The sequence below is a fragment of the Chiloscyllium plagiosum genome, unplaced genomic scaffold (genome assembly GCF_037043375.1).
Source record: "Chiloscyllium plagiosum isolate Xiang-an unplaced genomic scaffold, Cpla_swu_hap1 HiC_scaffold_18, whole genome shotgun sequence".
NCBI classification, from domain to species: domain Eukaryota; kingdom Metazoa; phylum Chordata; class Chondrichthyes; order Orectolobiformes; family Hemiscylliidae; genus Chiloscyllium; species Chiloscyllium plagiosum.
Genome location: NW_028270156.1, coordinates 10,705,737 through 10,725,355, shown reverse-complemented (window position 1 = coordinate 10,725,355; position 19,619 = coordinate 10,705,737). Strand labels below are relative to the sequence as shown.

The following is a 19,619-nucleotide window of genomic DNA, read 5'->3' as shown; positions in this document are numbered from 1 at the left end:
GCAAATTTAACTGGGAGGTGAAGGTCTAGTGATATTATCACTAGATTATAAATCCAGAGACGCAGGTAGTGTTCTTGGGACCTGGGTTCAATGCTAGGGTCCGGCACATGCTGGAGTTTGAATGCAATGAAAACCTGGAATTAAGATTCGAATAGTGATCATAAATTCACTGCCAATTGTTGGGAAAAAAAAACCTATAGGTTCACTAATGTCCTTTAGGTAAGGAAACTGCTGTCTTACATGGTCTGGCCTACATGTGACTCCAGACCCAAGGTAACGTGAGTGATTCCTAATGACCCTCTGTAATGGGCAATAAATGTTGACCTGAGCAGTGATGCCCTCATCCAGTGAATGAATTAAAAAAAAACCTCAGTCATATTTTATGATTGGCAAGAATGACAGGAAGATTAGGATTTTGTTTACTTTTGGATTGGATTGAGGGAGGTATATCTTTTGCTTGGTCCTAGGTCAAAGGGATCTGCTTTGGGAGCTTCTCTACTTGCTGAACAAGTGGCTATTGAATGGCCTCAGCAAAACCAATATCAGTCAAGACATACCACTTTATTCTAAAGGTTTCTAACCTTCAGAGACATTAAGGTACCAGCCATTGATTCTGAGTGGTAACCATGTAGTGTAGCTCACATCGTGTAAAGGATTAACATCAAATATCGTCTGCATCATCAGTAATGCAAATGATCACATAACAATAGCAAGATGGTTCTGTGTTAAGCCTCATGTTACCCTGATGTACAAGACTGTTTTACTCGTGGCAAATTTGCAAACAGTATAGTGTCAACAATTTCTATTGATACTGATCAAGAAGTTAACCTCCCCAAAGTTCCAGTGTGATGATAACAGCATTGGCAAGACTTACAAAGAATTTTTCAAAATAATTGTTCACCCCATTTAGACCACTGAAGAATTCCAATTTACCTTACAATGTCAGATTGATTTGGGCTGGGTACGAACTGCTGATGTAATCTTTCACGCACAAGAACATAAAGGACTTTGGAGCAGGAGGAAGTCGTTCAGCCCCTCAAGAGCACTGCTGTTCAATGAAATCACAAAGATCTGCAACTGAATTCCAAATATTCACCTTTGTCTCACATTATTTTCATACTTTTGGCATCAAACTTAGAATTATAGAATCAAGCATCATTTGTGAAAGTGTGTTTCGAATTTCCAGTACCCACTGAGTGTTGAAACACTTCAGACCTGAATTCCTGAAAATCCTGAATTGAACTTTTCGACTAATTAGTCAAAGATTTGAGCTGAATATAAACTCCACAATCAAAACAAAAAACTGCTTCTCATCTACTCTATCAGCTTCCCTTATAATCTCATAAACGTTGATCTCTGCATTCCAGAGAGTACAACATTAGTGTGTGTTATTCTCCTTGACAATTGACTCTTGGATTATTCTGGCAAGTCTTTGCTACACTCCCTTCCAGGCCAGAAAATCCTCCCTAAAAGTTCCCAGAGCTGCTCAGGACACCAAAGGTATAATCAAAACAAAGAGTTGAGTGGCTATTGCAAGCTTCCACCTCTTGTATTCTAGCACTCCAGATATAAAACCAACATTCCAACTGCATTTTTGAATATCTTTTTACACCAGTCCATTTTAATGATATATGTTCACAAACCCCTAAAAGTGTCTTCGACTGTCAGTCTTCTGTTTTTTACCTATTTAAAAGGTACTGTCTTAGATTGAAAGCACATGAATTCAAACTTGCTAATAGTGAAATCCATTTACCATATTTTCTCATTCAATTGACAGAGTCAGAGAGTTGTACAGCACAGAAACAGACTCTTTAGTCCAACTCATCCATGCCGACCAGATATTCAAAACTAAGCCAGTCCCATTTGCTAGAATTTGGCCCATTACCCTCTAAACCCTTCCTATTCTATACTCATCCAGATGCCTTTTAAATGTTGTAATTATAGCAGCCTCCACCACTTCCTCTGGCAACTCATTCCATACACACACCACCCTCTGAAAAGATTGCCCGTTAGGTCCCTTTCATAGCTTTCCCCTCTCAACTTAAATCTATAGCCTCTAGCTTTGGAGTCCCCTAACTTGGGAAAAAGACCCTGGCTATTCACCCTATCCATATTTCATCAACCTCGACAAGGTCAGCATTCAGCCTATGATCCATGGAAAATAGCTCCAGCATAGTCAGCCTCTCCCTATTGCACAAGCCCTCCAAACCCAGCAACATCCTTATAAAACTTTTCTGAACCCTTTCAAGTTTAACAACATCTTTCCTATAGTAGTGAGACCAGAACTGGATGCATTACTCTAATGTCCTGTGCAGCCACAGAATGGTCTCCCAACTCCTATACTCAATGTACTGACAAATAAAGGTAAGCGTACTCAACACCTTTTTCACTATCCTGTCTACTTGGCACTTCACCTTCAAGGAACTGTGAACCTGCACTCTACCATCTCTTTGTTCAGGAATATTCCGCAGGAACCTTCCATCTAGTGTACAAGAGACAAAAGCAGAAATTGCTGGAAAAGCTCAGCAGGTCAGGCACCATCTGTGGAGAGAAATCAGAGTTAATTTTCCGGGTCTGGTGGCCCTTCCTCAGAACTCAATAAACTGTTCAGAGGATGGGTCACTCGACCCAAAACGTTAACTCTGATTTCTCTCCATAGATGCTGCCAGACCTGCTGAGCTTTTCCAGCAATTTCTGCTTTTGTTTCTCATTTACAGCATCAACAGTTCCTTTGGTTTTTATTAAGCTTATAATTCCTGTCCTGATTTGCCTTATCAAATGTTAACATGGAAGCATTCTGCAACCATCCACAGTGACCTTTTGAAAGGTCATTCATAAATATGATGAATATTTTCCAGCCTTTCTGGACTTGACTGGTGGCATTCTACCAATTAGAGTGCCCTCTTTATTACTTCAACTGCCACACAGCACGACTTCTAACCAGACCAACAAGTTGCCTTCAATTTCATTGGCCTCAGATTTGGCTAATAACATCACCTGTCACCTGTAACTTTGTCAAATTCTTTCATCAGTCCAGAAAAACAACACCGATGAGCTTTTCCATCTCCACTAGTTTTAGTCCCTTCTCAATCAGATTTGCCAGGCATGTCTACCGTGTACAAATCCCAACCGGAACACTCGCTGACCAGTTGAAAATGTTTAAGCTCATAAAATAAGTCACAGTCAATGATTTGACTTATTTTATGCACACCAAGTGGGTATGCCTCTTATTTTAAATAGTTGATGTGATAGTCTTTGTAACAACTGAAACGTCATTCGGGAGCAGCAATCTGTTGTCCTCCAACAAATTATAGACAATTACCCTCAGCGGATGATCTTGTTTTATTCCATACGAGTATGGTTTTCAGCACCTCATCTTCTACCTTGGGAGCTGACCACCTTATGACCTTAACATACAATTCACCAGCTTCCAAATCTCCCCACCCCCGCCCCCCAGCCTCATCCCAGGTCCAGCCCTCCCTCTCCATCCCATCTCCTTGACCTCATCGCATCCGTCCATCTTCGTTCCCACCCATCCACTCCAGACTTCCCACTGACCACTCACAATCACCACCTACCTGCATCCACCTATTGCCATCCCATCTGCCTTTCTCCCAGCCCCAACCTCCTCCTCCTATTTATTTCTCAGCCCACTTCCCCTTCCCCAGTCCTGATGAAAGGTCCCAACTTAAAAGGTTGACTCTCCTGCTCCTCTGATGCTGCTTAACTTGTTGTGCTTTTCCCAGCTCCACATTTTATCAAATCTTATTCCATTTTAATTACTTTGTAATGCATTTCTATCACATTTCAAAAGGTTCTGGCTGATTAATGGGCTTGACATATGAAACAATATTGAGAATGTTGGTACTTGGGAGGAGTTGATGAGTGTAGGTTCAACAATGTTCAAGAAGCGTGACGTCATCCAACTCAAAACTTGATTGGCACCCAATCTGCCATCTTCAACATTCACTCCCTCACCACGGATGGCACAGTGTGTAACACCTACAAGATGCACAGCAGAAATTCATAAAGAATCCACCAGCACCTTCCAATTCCACACACCCATTAGTAGACAGAAGGTCAGGGACAGCTCATGTGTGGGAGCACCAGCAGTTGCAAGTTCCCCTCTAGGAGAGGCACCACTCTGATTTCCAAACATCCCTTTACTGTCACTGGGTGAGAATCCTGGGACTCCCTTTCTAACAGCACCTGCAGGTGCTTCTGCTACCTAAGAAATGCTGCAATTCAAGGAGGAAGTTCACCACCACCTTGTGCAGAGCAGTAAGGAATGGGAAATAAATGTTGGCCCAGCCAGTGGTGCACATATTTCATGGATAATAACAAAACCAACTGAAAGAAAAACTGAAAGAACTGCGGATGCTGTAAGTCAGAAACAAAAACAGAAGTTGCTGGAAAAGTTCAGCAGGTCTGGCAGCATCTGTGGAGAGAAATCAAAGTTAACATTTCAGGTCCAGTTACCCTTTGTCAAAACCAAGGAAGGGTCACCGGACCTGAAACATTAACTCTGATTTCTCTCTACAGATGCTGCCAGACTTGCTGAGCTTTTCCAGCAACTTCTGTTTTTATAACAAAAAAGCAGAACAGTTGCTTTCTGTCTCTATTTGGGCATGAGTCCAATATTTAATTTATACTTGTGCATGGGTTGCAGACAAAAATTTCATGAGTATTAACCTACTATTGTGACTGATCAAAACCCATTCACAATATATTATTTTGTCAAAATAAGAACTGGTGATGTTTTCTTTCAATGCAATTACTGTCAGAGAAGATTGAAAGCAATAAAGTTTGTGCTGGGACGTGAAATATTTTGGCTTGGCAGGAGTACTCTTTGGGCCATATCGAGTTTCCGTCAGTAACATCAACAAGCAATTGTGCCTTGGCACATTTCCGAACAATTAGAGTTGAAGTCTAAAAGTGTTGTGACAGACCGTTCTGACAGTAACCAATAATTGCAAGGAAGAGGACATCAAGTCAGATAAAGCAGTAAGAGTGATCCAATTGTTATTGAACCTATGATGGATGATTTTCTGCTCTGTAGTAGACTACTTATGTCTGATACAGAAGAATGCGTAAAATGAAATTTTAAAAATAGCGGGCAGGACACTAAAGCAGTTTTAGAGCAGCCTCCGTAATTCTATGGTATGAGTAAGAGAGTTGATGAACCACTGATAGTTATGCTTATAAGACGGGTTCAGTTAGTTCAGTTGGGTGGATGGCTGGTTTGAGATGTGGAGTGATGCCAACCGTTCAATTCTCACACTGGCTGAGGTTACCATGATGACCCTGCCTTCACAAACTTACCCCTCACCCGAGATCCAGCGAAAGCCAGATTCTACCTCTCTCTAATGAGAAAGTAGCCCTACAATCCTCTGGAACTAGGGTGACTTTACCTATACCAGTAACGTTCTGTACCTGGACAGTATAGGGAAATGATGTGGTAGGGAGGTGATCAGGAAGAAAAGGATAACATCCATTTTCAAACAACTACAGAGTTATTGCTCATAACTAGCTAACAACATCTCTGAAATGTTTTTTTACATCATCAAGTACTTTGTTTTTAACTGCCATTGCATTACAGACAATGTAGAATCATAGAGTCATAGAGATGTACAGCATGGAAACAGACCCTTTAGTCCAACCCGTCCATGCTGACCAGATATCCCAACCCAAACTAGTCCCACCTGCCAGCACCCGGCCCATGTCCCTCCAAACCCTTTCTATTCATATATTCATTTAATTGCCTCTTAAATGTTGCAATTGTACCAGCCTCCACCACATCCTCTGGCAGCTCATTCCATACACGTACCACCCTCTGCGTGAAAAAAGTTGCCTCTTAGGTCTCATATCTTTCCCCTCTCACCCTAAACCTATGCCCTCTAGTTCTGGACTCCCCGACCCCAGGGAAAAGACTTTGTCTATTTATCCTATCCATGCCCCTCATAATTTTGTAAATCTCATAAGGTCACCCCTCAGCCTCTGACGCTCCAGGGAAAACAGCCCCAGCCTGTTCAGCCTCTCTCTGTAGCTCAGATCCTCCAACCCTGGAAACATCCTTGTAAATCTTTTCTCAACCCTTTCAAGCTTCACAACATCTTTCCGATAGGAAGGAGACCAGAATTACACGCAATATTCCAACAGTAGCCTAACCAATGTCCTGTACAGCCGCAACATGACCTCCCAACGCCTGTACTCAATATTCTGACCAATAATGGAAAGCCTTCTTCATGTCTTCCTCACTATCCTATCTACCTGCGACTCCACTTTCAAGGAGCTATAAACCTGCACTCCAAAGTCTTTTTGTTCAGCAACACTCCCTAGGACTTTACCATTCAGTGTATAAGTCCTGCTAAGATTTGCTTTCCCAAAATGCAGTACCTCAATTGAAAATAGGTTGCAGTAGTAGGCCATTCAGCCCTTCAATCGTGCTCTGCCATTGAGGATCATGCAACTCAAAACACTGTTCCCATTTTCTCCCCATATCCTTTGACCCCTTTTGCTTTTAAGAATCATATCTGATATGGGAACTGACTGCACAACCTACTCTCGACAGAGACAAGAGCTCTGCAAGGCAGGAACAGACTTCAGTCCTTTTCCTGGTGCACAGCATTGAAAATCTGAGACTTTACCACAACAGCTTGGTAGCAACCTTCCTCTCTTCTCCAGCCTGTCCTGAGTGTTGATGTTTTCTTAATTCAAAGAAACCAGGCTCAAACAACTTCATATTTGCAATTACATCTCAAAGGGAGCAGAAATGTTGCAGAGTTGTGTCAGAGAAATAATAACGTACACAGTGGCCCGATATGGAAATGAGAATCCAATGCCCCGATTTATAAAATTCTTGTCACCTTATCACCTGCTGTCTTTTCCAATTCCTGTTTAGCTGCTAATAGTTTGCGTTCCAGATCAGTCAGCTGTTGTGCCTAAGGAGAGAAAGATATAAGAAATTGTAATGTACAATAGCAGATAAACATAATTGTGCTCTTAAAATCTGTCTCAGTACAGCGTAGGATAAGACCAAGACCATGACCATAAGGCCACAAGAACAGGAACAGGAGTAAGCCATTCAGCCAGTTGAAGCTGCTCCACCATTCAATAGGATCATGGCTGATATGACACTCATGTCCAGTTTTCTGCCTTTTCCCGGTAACCCTTGATTCCTGGAGTTTAGGACATTGAACAGAAGAACTCGGAGCAGGAGAAGGCCGTCTGGCCCTTCGAGCCTCTTCCACCATTCAATATGATCATGGGCTGATCTTTAACTTACACATCCGAGAGGTGTTGCATTTTGGCAAGACAAACAAAGGGCAGGACTTACACAGCTAATTATGGGGCCTTGGGTAGTGTTGTCGAACAGAGAGACCTCAGGATTCCAGTACCTAAGTCCTTGAAAGTTGCAAAGGCATAATATGGAGGTGCCAGTGTTGGACTGGAGTGTACAAAGTTAAAATTCTCACAACACCAGGTTATAGTCCAACAGGTTTAATTGGAAGCTCTAGCTTCATCAGGAGTAGCGCTCCGAAAGCTAGTGCTTCCAATTAAACCTGTCGGACTATAACTTGGTGTTGCATCACAGGTAGACAGTGTGGTTAAGACGATATTTGGCATGCTTGCCTTCATAGCTCAGGCCATTGAGTAAAGGAGTCAGGAGGCCATGTTGTGGCTGTACAGGCTGTTGGTGAGGCCAGTTTTGGAATACTGCATACAGTTCTGGTCACTCTGCCAAAGGAAGGATATTATTAAATTGGAGAGGGCGCAAAAAGATTTACAAGGATGTTACTGGGACTGGAGGTTTTCAGTTATAGAATTATAGAGATGTACAGCATGGAAACAGACCCTTCGGTCCAACCCGTCTATGCTGACCAGATATCCCAACCCATTCTAGTCCCACCTGGCCCATATCCCTCCAAACCCTTCCTATTCATATACCCATCCAAATGCCTCTTAAATGTTGCAATTGTACCAGCCTCCACCACTTCCTCTGGCAGCTCATTCCAAACCCGTACCACCCTCTCTGTGAAAAAGTTGCCCCTTTTATATCTTTGCCCCCTCACCCCAAACCTATGCCCTCGAGGCTAGGAATCTTTTCACTGGAGCATAGGTGGTTGAGGGGTGACCTTGTAGAAGTTTATAAAATCATGAGGGACATAGATAAGGTAAATAGCAAAAGTCTTTTCCCTAGGGTAGGCAAGACCAAAGCTAGAGGGCATAATTTTAAAGGGAGAGGGGAAAGACTTAAAAGGGGCAACTTTTTCACACAGAGGGTGGTGCACGTTTGGAATGAACTTCCACTGGAAGTGGCAAACGCAGATACAACTACAAAATTTATAAGACATTTTGGACAGGTACATGAATAGAAAAGGTTTAAAAGGGATATGGATCAAATGCAGGCAAATGGAACTAATTTAGTTTAGTTGGACCGAAAGGTCTGTTTCCATGCTGGATGACTCAATGACCTCTTTGACTCTATGACTCTACTGATCAAGAACCTACCTTTCCCAGCCAGACATATTCACAAGGACTCTGCCCTCATAGCTCTCTGTGGCAAGGAGTCCCAAAAATCCACAACCCTTAGAGGAGAAAGTCCTCCTCATCTCAGTCTTCATTCTGAGAGCATTGCCTCTGGTCCTTCACCATCCCACAAGGGGAGACATCCTCTCAGCACCTACCCTATCAAACCCCTTAAGAATTCTCCGCATTTCAATGAGATCACTGCTCATTTTTTTGTATATCCAATGAGTTTAATCTCTGCTCCTAACACAATCCCTGCACACTGGGAGTCATTCTAGTGAATCTTCGTCAACTGCCTCCAATGAAATAATGCTTTTTCTTAAAATAAGGGATACAAAATTGTTCACGATGCTCCAAATGTGGTGTCATCAGCACCTTCACTTGTAGTAAGCTTCCCTACTCTTATACAATAGCATTATTTCACCAAATTATTAAAATGCCATAGTTAGATTAGTAAACACTGCTAACTAGACAGATACAAGTCTGCTCTTGTGGTACCATGGTAGCGGCCTTACCTTTGGGCCAGGTTCAAGTTCCATCTGTTTCCTGGAGGTGAGAGAGTCATAACGTGTGTGAATCAGATTGATTAAAAATAATATTTGTAAAAAACGGGCTCTTCTGACACAGTGGTAGTGCCCTAACCTCTGGGTCAGATAGTCCAGGTTTAAATTTCAATAAACTTAGAGGTCTTTTATGGGGTTAGGGTCCAAACAGCATTATTTAAATAAAACAAATATTCAACTGACTATATGTATTTGACTGAATACAGGCCTAACTTTAGAAGATGTCATGATTGGCTCTGAGCAAGGCCAATTGGACATATTAAGTTCACAAATCTTGAAATCTACTTACATCTTATGATTGTTCTCTTAAGCTAAGGGACCAATGTACGACCTTCACAATGGACACTAGCATCTAGAATGAGAAAACTCTGAGGTTTACACCAGTGGGTGATTTCCCTTGTGCTGAGGGAAGTGTATAGTAACATTACGCAGCTACATGAAGAGCATGTTGCATAGCCCTGATCAGAACTAGATACTCCAGGATCAAATCCCAACTCAGAAATTAATGACCAAAGAAAGTGTGCTCATAACACATGCTGTGTATCATCCTGGAAATTCCTTCTAAATGACATAGATGGCACAAAGTAAAAGCAAGAGAGATTCATGGTCAGTCATCTGATAGAAAGGAAGTTAGAGGCTTCAACATTATGATCCATAGGTCCAGAATACAACATAATGGTTAAAAAAAAACACACGTTGCCACTGTACACAGAATTTTAACTCATTAGTGAATTTTAACTCACGAACATCGCCAATTTGACCAAATAGAAAATTTTTCATCTTAATTACTTTGCAATTTAGCCTTCAGTCTGAAAACCATTTTCTTGATTAAACACCATTGTACTTAAAATTCCATCATAGTTTGTACTTCGAATTGTCACATCTATTTGCAAAATTACCAAGCGAAAAATGACTATTTGGTGTTTCCATTCCACGTATTTTGGTTAATTACATCTCACACTCCACCTCCCCCACTTCCAACCTCACTATACTCGCTACTTCAGAGAGTACAATCATTTTTATACAATCATTTCTTTTTGACCAAAATTTATAAGAAAAAATTGTACAAATTGAGTTAAGGTTTCATGATTTGTAATTTGGTTGTAATCACATTAATTAAAATTAATCAATCGAGAAAGCTTGCTAATTATGCTAATATGGGGCTATTAAACCATAAACGTAATCACATTTTGTTAATGATGCATCTTCCAAACTGGTGAATAAATACAGCAATAATACTGGTTTGGTTGGACCTTTTCAAATAAGCTGTTGAAGATTCTTTATTTTTAAGATTAGATTCCCTACAGTGTGGAAACAGGCCCTACGGCCCAACAAGTCCACACTGACCCTCCGAACAGTAACCCACCCAGACCCATTTCCCTCTGACGAATGCACCTAGCACTATAGGCAATTTAGCATGGCCAATTCACCTGACCTGCACATCTTTGGACTGTGGGAGGAAACTGGAGCACCTGGAGGAAACCCACGCAGACATGGGAAGAATGTGGAAACTCCACATAGATAGTCACCCAAGGCTGAGAATCGAACCTGGGACCCTGGTGCTGTGAGGCAGCAGTGCTAACCACTGAGCCACCATGCCGCCCCAAACTTGCTTAACATTCTATTTGTTTTCTGGTTTGACAATTAAATCAGGAGTAAGTGCATTTAAAAGTCAATAATTTGAATACAAGAAACTAAAAAGAAGCTGTGCAGCACAACTGTCCTTCTTCAGAATATCTCCGTCTGAGTCCAGCTGAGATTACTGGCATCGAACTCTAGCTTTTTTGCTGATTGCAACTGCTTTACATGGATTCATTCGGCACCATCCTTGAATGATTTTTAGGCATTAATCCATGAAGCAAAACTAAATTTAATGTTGTGTTAATTGGACCTCAGTTGCCAATGATCAGGGTTTGGAATTCAAAATAGAATTGTGGACGGCACGGTGGCCCAGTGGTTAGCACTGCTGCCTCACAGCGCCAGAGAACCGGGTTCAATTCCCGCCTCAGGCGACTGACTGTGTGGAGTTTGCACGTTCTCCCCGTGTCTGCGTGGGTTTCCTCCGGGTGCTCCAGTTTCCTCCCACAGTCCAAAGATGTGCAGGTCAGGTGAATTGACCATGGCCATGCTAAATTGCCCGTAGTGTTAGGTAAGGGGTAAATGTAGGGGTATGGGTGGGTTGCGCTTCGGCGGGTCGGTGTGGACTTGTTGGGCCGAAGGGCCTGTTTCCACACTGTAAGTAATCTAATCTAATTGAGGAAGTACCTTCCCTCACCCAATTTAATTAAAATGCAGTTAATCGATTAGGTGGTGCAATCACCAATCTTTTGCAAAGGATGTAAAGTTGATCCTTGTGTGTTCTATATTTGTAAAATAAAGCGATGTGGTCTTTCTTCCATCAAATCTATATGACATATGCTCATCTTGGGACTGATACCTGCTGCAAAAGGTATTGCATTCTGCCAGCACAGCTGCTTCAACTTAATGAAGACAGACATTTATCTCAGATATATTTGCACTTACTGCAGTCCTTTGCTATATTAGACAAACTAAAGACCTGAGGGTATTGCTCAGAAATAGAATCCTTGGTAGCAGCATATAAAGTCGTAGAGTTATACAGCACGGAAACAGACCTTTCAGTCCAACCAGTCCATGCTAAACGTAATCCCAAACTAAACAAGTTTCCACTTGCCTGCGCTTGGCCCATATCCCTCCAAAGCTTTCCTATTCATGTACTTATCCAAATGTCTTTTAAACATTGAAACTGTACCCGAATCCACCACTTTCTCTGGAAATTCATTCCATACACAAATCACTATGTAAAAAAAATTGCCCCTCATGTCTTTTGAAGTCCTTCTCCTCTCACTTTAAAAATATGTCGCCGAGTCTTGAAATCTTGGGTGAAAAGACACCTGCCATTGACCTTATCTGTGCCCTTCATGATTTTATAAACCTTTATAAGGTCACCCTCAACCTCCTACACTTCAGTGAAAAACAGACCCAGCCTTACATCCTCTTTATATCTCAAACTCTCCAATCCTTTTAAGGAAGGTTGATGGCTCAATGGTATTATCGCGAGATTATTAATCCAAAGACCCAGGTACTGTTCTGGGAACCCAGGTTTGAGTCCCACCATGGCAGATGGTGAAATTTGATTCAGTGAAAAAAAAAAATCTGGAATTAAGTATCTACTGATGACCATAAAATCATTGTCAATTGTTGGAAAAACCCATCTGATTCACTAATGTCGTCCATCCTCACCTGGCCTGACCTACATGTGACTCTAGCCCCATTGCAATATAGTTAACTCTCAGTTGCCCTCTGAAATGGTCTTGCAAGCCATTCATTTGTACTAAATGCTACAAAGTCTCAAAGAAATGAAACCAGACTTATCTTCTAGCATCGACCTAGGCACCGGAAAGCACAATGCAGAAACAGCTCTGTCGGCCCTGTAAAGTTCTCCTCACTAACATCTGTTAGCTCGTGCCAAAATTGGGAGAGCTCTGTCATGGACCAGTCAAGCAACAGCCTGACACTGTCATACACATGGAATCATACCTTTCAGACAATGTCCCAAACACCACCATTACCATCCCTGGATGTGCCCTGTCTCACCAGCAGAGGTGACGGCACAGTGAGATACAGTCAGGAGGGAGTTGCCCTGGGAGTCCTCAACATTGATCCCGGACCACAAAGTCTCATGGCTTCAGGTTGAACATGGGCAAGGAAACCTCCTGCTGATTACCATGCACCATCCTCCCTCAGCTGATGAGGTACTCCTTCATGTTGAACATTACTTAAAGGAAGCACTAAGGATGACAAGGGCACAAAACGTACTCTGGGTGGGGGATTTCAAGAGTGGCTCAGCAGCAGTACTACTGATCGAGCTGATTGGGTTCTTAAGGACATTGCTGCTAGGCTGGGTCTGCATCGGGTGGTGAGAGAACCAACAAGAGGAAAAAACATACCTGGTCTTATCCTTACTATTTGCCGGCTGCAGATGCACCTGTCCATGACAGTATCGGTAAGTGCGACCTCCGCACAGTCCATGTGGAGACAAAGTTCCACCTTCACATTGAGTATACCCTCCATTGTGTTGTGTGGCACTATCACTTTGCTAAATGGAACAGACTTCAAACAGATCTAGCAAACCAAGACTGGGCATTCATGAGGTGCTGTGGGTCATCGACAGCAGAACTGTACTCCAGGGTACCCCTGGTTCAGTGGTGAGTGGAGGAGGGCATGCCAGGAGCACCACCAGTCATACCTGAAGATGAGGGGTCAACCTGAAGTCCCCAACCAGGTTGCATGCCAAACAGCATAAACAGCAAGTGATAAGCAGAGTTAAGCAATCCCACATCCATCAGATCAGATCTAAGCTCTGCAGTCCTGCCACATCCAGTCAGGAATAGTGGAGGACAATTAAACAATTCACTGGAGGAGGAGGCTCCACAAATAACCCCATCCTCAATGATGGAAGAGCCCAGCACATCAGTGCAAAAGATAAGGCTGAAGCTTTCACAGCAATCTTCACTCAGGAGTGACAAGTGAATGATCAAACTCTACCTTCTCCAATGGTCCCCAGCATTACAGACACCAGTCTTCAGGCAATTCGATTCACTCCACATGATATTAAGATATGGTTGGAGGCACTAGATACTGCAAAGGCAATGGGCCTTGATAACATTCTGGCAAAAGTACAGAAGAAGTGTGCTCCAGAACTTGTTGCTCCCCGAGCCAAGCTATTCCAGTACAGTTACAACACTGGCATCTACCCAACAATGTGGAAAATTGCCCAGACATGTCTTGTACATAAAGACTAGGACAAATCCAACCCGATCAATTACTGCTCCAATGTTCCAGTCTTGATCATCAGTAAAGTGACGGAAGATGTCATCAATAGTGCTATCAAGAAGCACCTGATCAGCAAAAACTTGCTCAGTGATTGGGTTCCACCAGCTCCTGACCTCATTATAGTCTTGGTTCAAACAAAAGAGCTAAATTCCAGAGGGGAGGTGAGAGTGACAGCATTTGACATCATGGCTATATTCAACTGATTGCGGCATTCAACTGATTGAGCCCTAGCAAAACTGGAATCAATGGGTATCAGGGGTCAAACTCTCCAGTTTGTAGAGCCATACCTGGCACAAAGGAAGATGGTTGTGGCTGTTGGAAGTCAGCCATCTCAGCTTCAGGACACCTCTGCAGGAACTGTCCAGGGCAATGTCTTCGGCCTAACCATCTTCAGCTGCTTCATTAATGACCTTCCCTCCATCATAAGGTCAGAAGTGGGGATGTTCGCCAATGGTTGCACCATTCAGAACTCCTCAGATACAGAAGCAGTCCATGTTCAAATGCAACAAGATCTGGGCAATATCCAGGCTTGGAGAAAGTGAGATCTGCAGATGCTGGAGATCAGAGTCAAAAAGTGTGCAGCTGGAAAAGCGCAGCAGGTCAGGCAGCATCCGAGGAGCATGAGATTCGAAGTTTCAGGCATAAGCCCTTCATTCCTGATTCACAATTCTCCTGCTCCTTGGATGCTGCCTGACCAGCTGTGATTTTCCAATATCCAGGCTTGGACTGACAAATGGCAAGTAACATTCATGCCACCCAAATGTCAGGCTATGGCCATCACCAGTAAGAGACAATCTGACCACCACCTCTTGACATTGAATGGTGTTAGCGTCACTGAATACCCCACTATAAACATCCTTGGAGATACTATTGATCAGAAACTTAACTGACCTCATCACATAATAGCAGTGGCTGCAAGAGCAGGTCAGAGGCTAGGAATACTGAAGTAACTTACCTCCTGACTTCGACTATTGACAAGGCACGAGTCAGGAATGTGATGGAATACTACTCACTTGCCTGATGGGTGCAGCCCCAATAACACTCAAGAAACTTGACACCATCCAGGACAAAGCAGCCCGCTTGATTGGCACCACATCCACAAACATCCACTCCCTCCACCGCCAACACTCAGGAGTAGCAGTGTGTACTATCTACAAGATGCCCTGCAGAATTCACCAAAGATCCTCGGACAGCATCTTCCGAACCCTCAAACACTTCCATCTAGAAGGACAAGGGCAGCAGACACATGGGAACACCACCACCTTCAAGTTCCCCTCCAAGCCACTCACCACCCTGACTTGGAAAAAGATCATCGTTTCTTCGCTGTCGCTGGGTCAAAATCCTGCAAGTCTCACCCTAAGGACATTGTGGGTCAACTCACAGCAGGTGGAATGCAGCGGTTAAAGAAGGCAGCTCACCACCACCTTCTCAGGAAAACTATGGACAGGCAAGAAATGCTGGGCCCAGCCAGGGACCACCACACCCCAAATGACTTTTTAAAAACTGGTAAATTGTTTCTGAACCCTCTCCAGCTTAATAATATTCTTCCTATAACTGGGCCTACAGTACTGGACACAGTAGTCCAGAAGCGGCCTCACTAATATCCTGAACAACGTTAACATGCCACTACTCCCATACTCAAAGGTCTGAGCAATGAAGGCAGCATGCTAAAGGCTCTTTTAACGACCCTGCCTCCACGTGAAGCAAATTTCAAAGAATGATGTACCTGTAACCCGTAGGTCTCTCTATTCTACAACACTACCCCAGACTCTACTCTTAATTGTTATAGTCATGCCCTTGTTTGTTTTACCAAAATGCAATATCTTGCCTTTCTCCAAATTAAACACCATCTGCTACGCTTCAGCCCATTGACCCAACTTTCAAGATTAGATTACATTACAGTGTGGAAATAGGCCCTTCGGCCCAACAAGTCCACACCGACTCGCCGAAGTGTAACCCACCCAAACCCCTACATTTACCCCTTACCTAACACTACGGGCAATTTAGCATGGCCAATTCACCTGACCTGTACATCTTTGAACTGTGGGAGGAAACCAGAGCACCCAGAGGAAACCCACGCAGACACGGGGAGAATGTGCAAACTCCACACAGTCAGTCGCCTGAGGCGGGAATTGAACCCGGGTCTCTGGCGCTGTGAGGCAGCAGTGCTAACCACCGTGCCGCCCACAAGATCTCTTTGTAATCTTAAATAACCTTCTTCTCTGTTCACTATACCACCAAGTTTGATGTTATCTGCAAATTTACTAACTGAAATATGTGAAGTTCCTTCAGTTTCTTTGCCAAATACACAAGTTAAATGGAATTCAGATGTAATAGATTAAACCTGGGAGTAGACGATTGTGCTCTAAGACTATGTGAGAAGAGTGATGAGCATGAGAAATTAATTGACTAAAATCCTGAAAATCAGATTCTCGGCCTCAGAATAAAGTGGAGACAAAGGCAGACACAAGGGGCTGAATGGCCTCCCTCTGGGCTGTAATAATTCTGCAATTCTCCGCTTTTGTGATCTAAGCCCTCCCTCCTCAGAACGTGAGATGATCTTCTGGCATCAGTGGTCGAGAATCTCATAACACAGGAACTGGCATCTCATTAACTACGTAATTCACTGGAATTAACTTTTAACACTTTAGATTCCCAATCAATGCAGCAATCATGCATCTAGTGTCCCATGATCCACCTCTTAACCCTTTCCAACACTTCCATGATGATTCAGAGTTGGTTGATGGGCCGGGTTGGATTTGTCCATCTTTTTTGGTGTACCTCAGGAGATTCCTCAGCAATTTTTCAAATTGTGGCATTTAATGCCTTTGTTGCCTGCATACTTAAGAGAATGTATGCAAGTTCTGGAACACAGGTACTATTTCCAGAGCATTTTCGGGGTACTAAGCTGTTATAGTATCCAGTATGTCCAGACATGTTTTTTAGATATCACATGGTGTGAATTGAATTGGCTAAAAGACAGCTCCAAGAGGTGGCTGAGTTGGATCTCCCAGACAAAACTTCTGGCTGAAGATTATGACAAATGCTTAAGCCTTATCTTTTGTCCTGAGCACGCCCACTCGGGATTTACGTGGATCTGCTTCTTCTAGCAGGTTATCCATCGAGACTAGATGTGGCAGGATCACAGAGCTAGGGTCACAACCATTGGTTGTGGGATCACTGGGCTCTGTCTGTCACATGCTGCTTATGCTGTTTGGCACACAAGTATTCCTGAGCTGTGGCTTCACCAAGTTGATACCTTATTTTCAGGTATGGCTGGTGCTGTTCCTGGTATGTCCTCCTGCACTCTCCATTGAACCAAGGTTGATCCCCTGGCTTAATGGCAATGGTAGAGTGGGGATATGCCTGGCTATGAATTTGCAAATTATGTTGGGAGTACAATTCAGCTGCAGCTAATAGCCTATAGGCCCTCAGGAATTCCTAATTTTGGAGTTACCTGATCTGTTTGATGACGACTCCCACTAAGCACAATGGCAGTGCCACAGAACACCATGTCAGGTATTCTCAGTGTGAAGACAGAATATCATCTCTTCCACACTGAGCGTTCTTCACTCCAAGTGATACTCTCATGGATCATTTGGAGACAGAGAGACAGAGATAGAGAAACAAAGAAAGAGAGAGGCACAAACAGACAGAGAGACAGAGCGAGCGAGGGTCAGAGACAGAGACAGAGCGCGAGCGAGGGACAGAGCGCGAGCGAGGGACAGAGACAGAGACAGAGCGCGAGCGAGGGACAGAGCGCGAGCGAGCGAGGGACAGAGCGCGAGCGAGCGAGGGACAGAGCGCGAGCGAGCGAGGGACAGAGCGCGAGCGAGGGACAGAGACAGAGACAGAGCGCGAGCGAGGGACAGAGACAGAGACAGAGCGAGGGAGGGTCAGAGAGCGAGCGAGCGAGGGACAGAGCGCGAGCGAGGGAGGGACAGAGAGCGAGCGAGGGAGGGACAGAGAGCGAGCGAGGGAGGGACAGAGAGCGAGCGAGGGAGGGACAGAGAGCGAACGAGGGAGGGACAGAGAGCGAACGAGGGAGGGACAGAGAGCGAACGAGGGAGGGACAGAGAGCGAACGAGGGAGGGACAGAGACAGAGCGAGGGAGGGACAGAGACAGAGCGAGGGAGGGACAGAGACAGAGCGAGGGAGGGACAGAGACAGAGCGAGGGAGGGACAGAGAGCGAACGAGGGAGGGACAGAGAGCGAACGAGGGAGGGACAGAGAGCGAACGAGGGAGGGACAGAGAGCGAACGAGGGAGGGACAGAGAGCGAACGAGGGAGGGACAGAGAGCGAGCGAGGGAGGGACAGAGACAGAGCGAGGGAGGGACAGAGAGCGAGCGAGGGAGGGACAGAGAGCGAGCGAGGGAGGGACAGAGAGCGAGCGAGGGAGGGACAGAGAGCGAGCGAGGGAGGGACAGAGAGCGAGCGAGGGACAGAGAGCGAACGAGGGAGGGACAGAGACAGAGCGAGGGAGGGACAGAGAGCGAACGAGCGAGGGACAGAGAGCGAGCGAGCGAGGGACAGAGAGCGAGCGAGCGAGGGACAGAGAGCGAGCGAGCGAGGGACAGAGAGCGAACGAGCGAGGGTCAGAGAGCGAACGAGCGAGGGTCAGAGAGCGAGCGAGCGAGGGTCAGAGAGCGAGCGAGCGAGGGTCAGAGAGCGAGCGAGCGAGGGTCAGAGAGCGAGCGAGGGTCAGAGAGCGAGCGAGCGAGGGTCAGAGAGCGAGCGAGCGAGGGTCAGAGAGCGAGGGACAGAGAGCGAGCGAGCGAGGGACAGAGAGCGAGCGAGGGACAGAGAGTGAGCGAGGGAGGGACAGAGAGCGAGCGAGGGAGGGACAGAGAGCGAGCGAGGGAGGGACAGAGAGCGAGCGAGGGAGGGACAGAGAGCGAGCGAGGGAGGGACAGAGAGCGAGCGAGGGAGGGAGGGACAGAGACCGAGCGAGCGAGGGAGGGACAGAGACCGAGCGAGCGAGGGTCAGAGACCGAGCGAGCGAGGGACAGAAACAGGACGAGCGAGGGACAGAAACAGGACGAGCGAGGGACAGAGACAGAGAGCGGGCGAGCGAGGGATAGAAACAGGGCGAGCGAGGGACAGAAACAGGGCGAGCGAGGGACAGAAACAGGGCGAGCGAGGGACAGAAACAGGGCGAGCGAGGGACAGAGAGCGAGGGACAGAGAGCGAGCGAGCGAGGGACAGAGAGCGAGCGAGGGAGGGACAGAGAGCGAGCGAGCGAGGGAGGGACAGAGAGCGAGCGAGCGAGGGAGGGACAGAGAGCGAGCGAGCGAGGGACAGAGACAGAGACAGAGACAGAGCGAGCGAGGGACAGAGAGCGAGCGAGCGAGGGACAGGGACAGAGGCACAGACAGAGGCAGAGGCAGGGGCAGAGAGCGAGCGAGGGACAGAGAGCGAGCGAGCGAGGGACAGAGAGCGAGCGAGCGAGGGACAGAGAGCGAGCGAGCGAGGGACAGAGACAGAGACAGAGAGCGAGCGAGCGAGGGACAGAGACAGAGACAGAGACAGAGACAGAGCGAGCGAGGGACAGAGAGCGAGCGAGGGACAGGGACAGAGGCACAGACAGAGGCAGAGACAGAGGCAGAGGCAGAGGCAGAGGCAGAGAGCGAGCGAGCGAGGGACAGGGACAGAGGCACAGACAGAGGCAGAGA

General features: G+C 45.5%; 1 protein-coding gene across 1 annotated transcript in view; it reads right to left on the bottom strand.

Annotated features, from left to right (window-relative positions):
* luzp2 (leucine zipper protein 2) overlaps nt 1–19,619 on the bottom strand; it is a 402,509-nt gene that overhangs the window by 104,082 nt on the left and 278,808 nt on the right. The window contains exon 8 of the mRNA XM_087996289.1: nt 6,867–6,941. Coding sequence (XP_087852415.1) covers nt 6,867–6,941 — 75 coding nt within the window. The remainder of the gene's footprint in view (nt 1–6,866; nt 6,942–19,619) is intronic.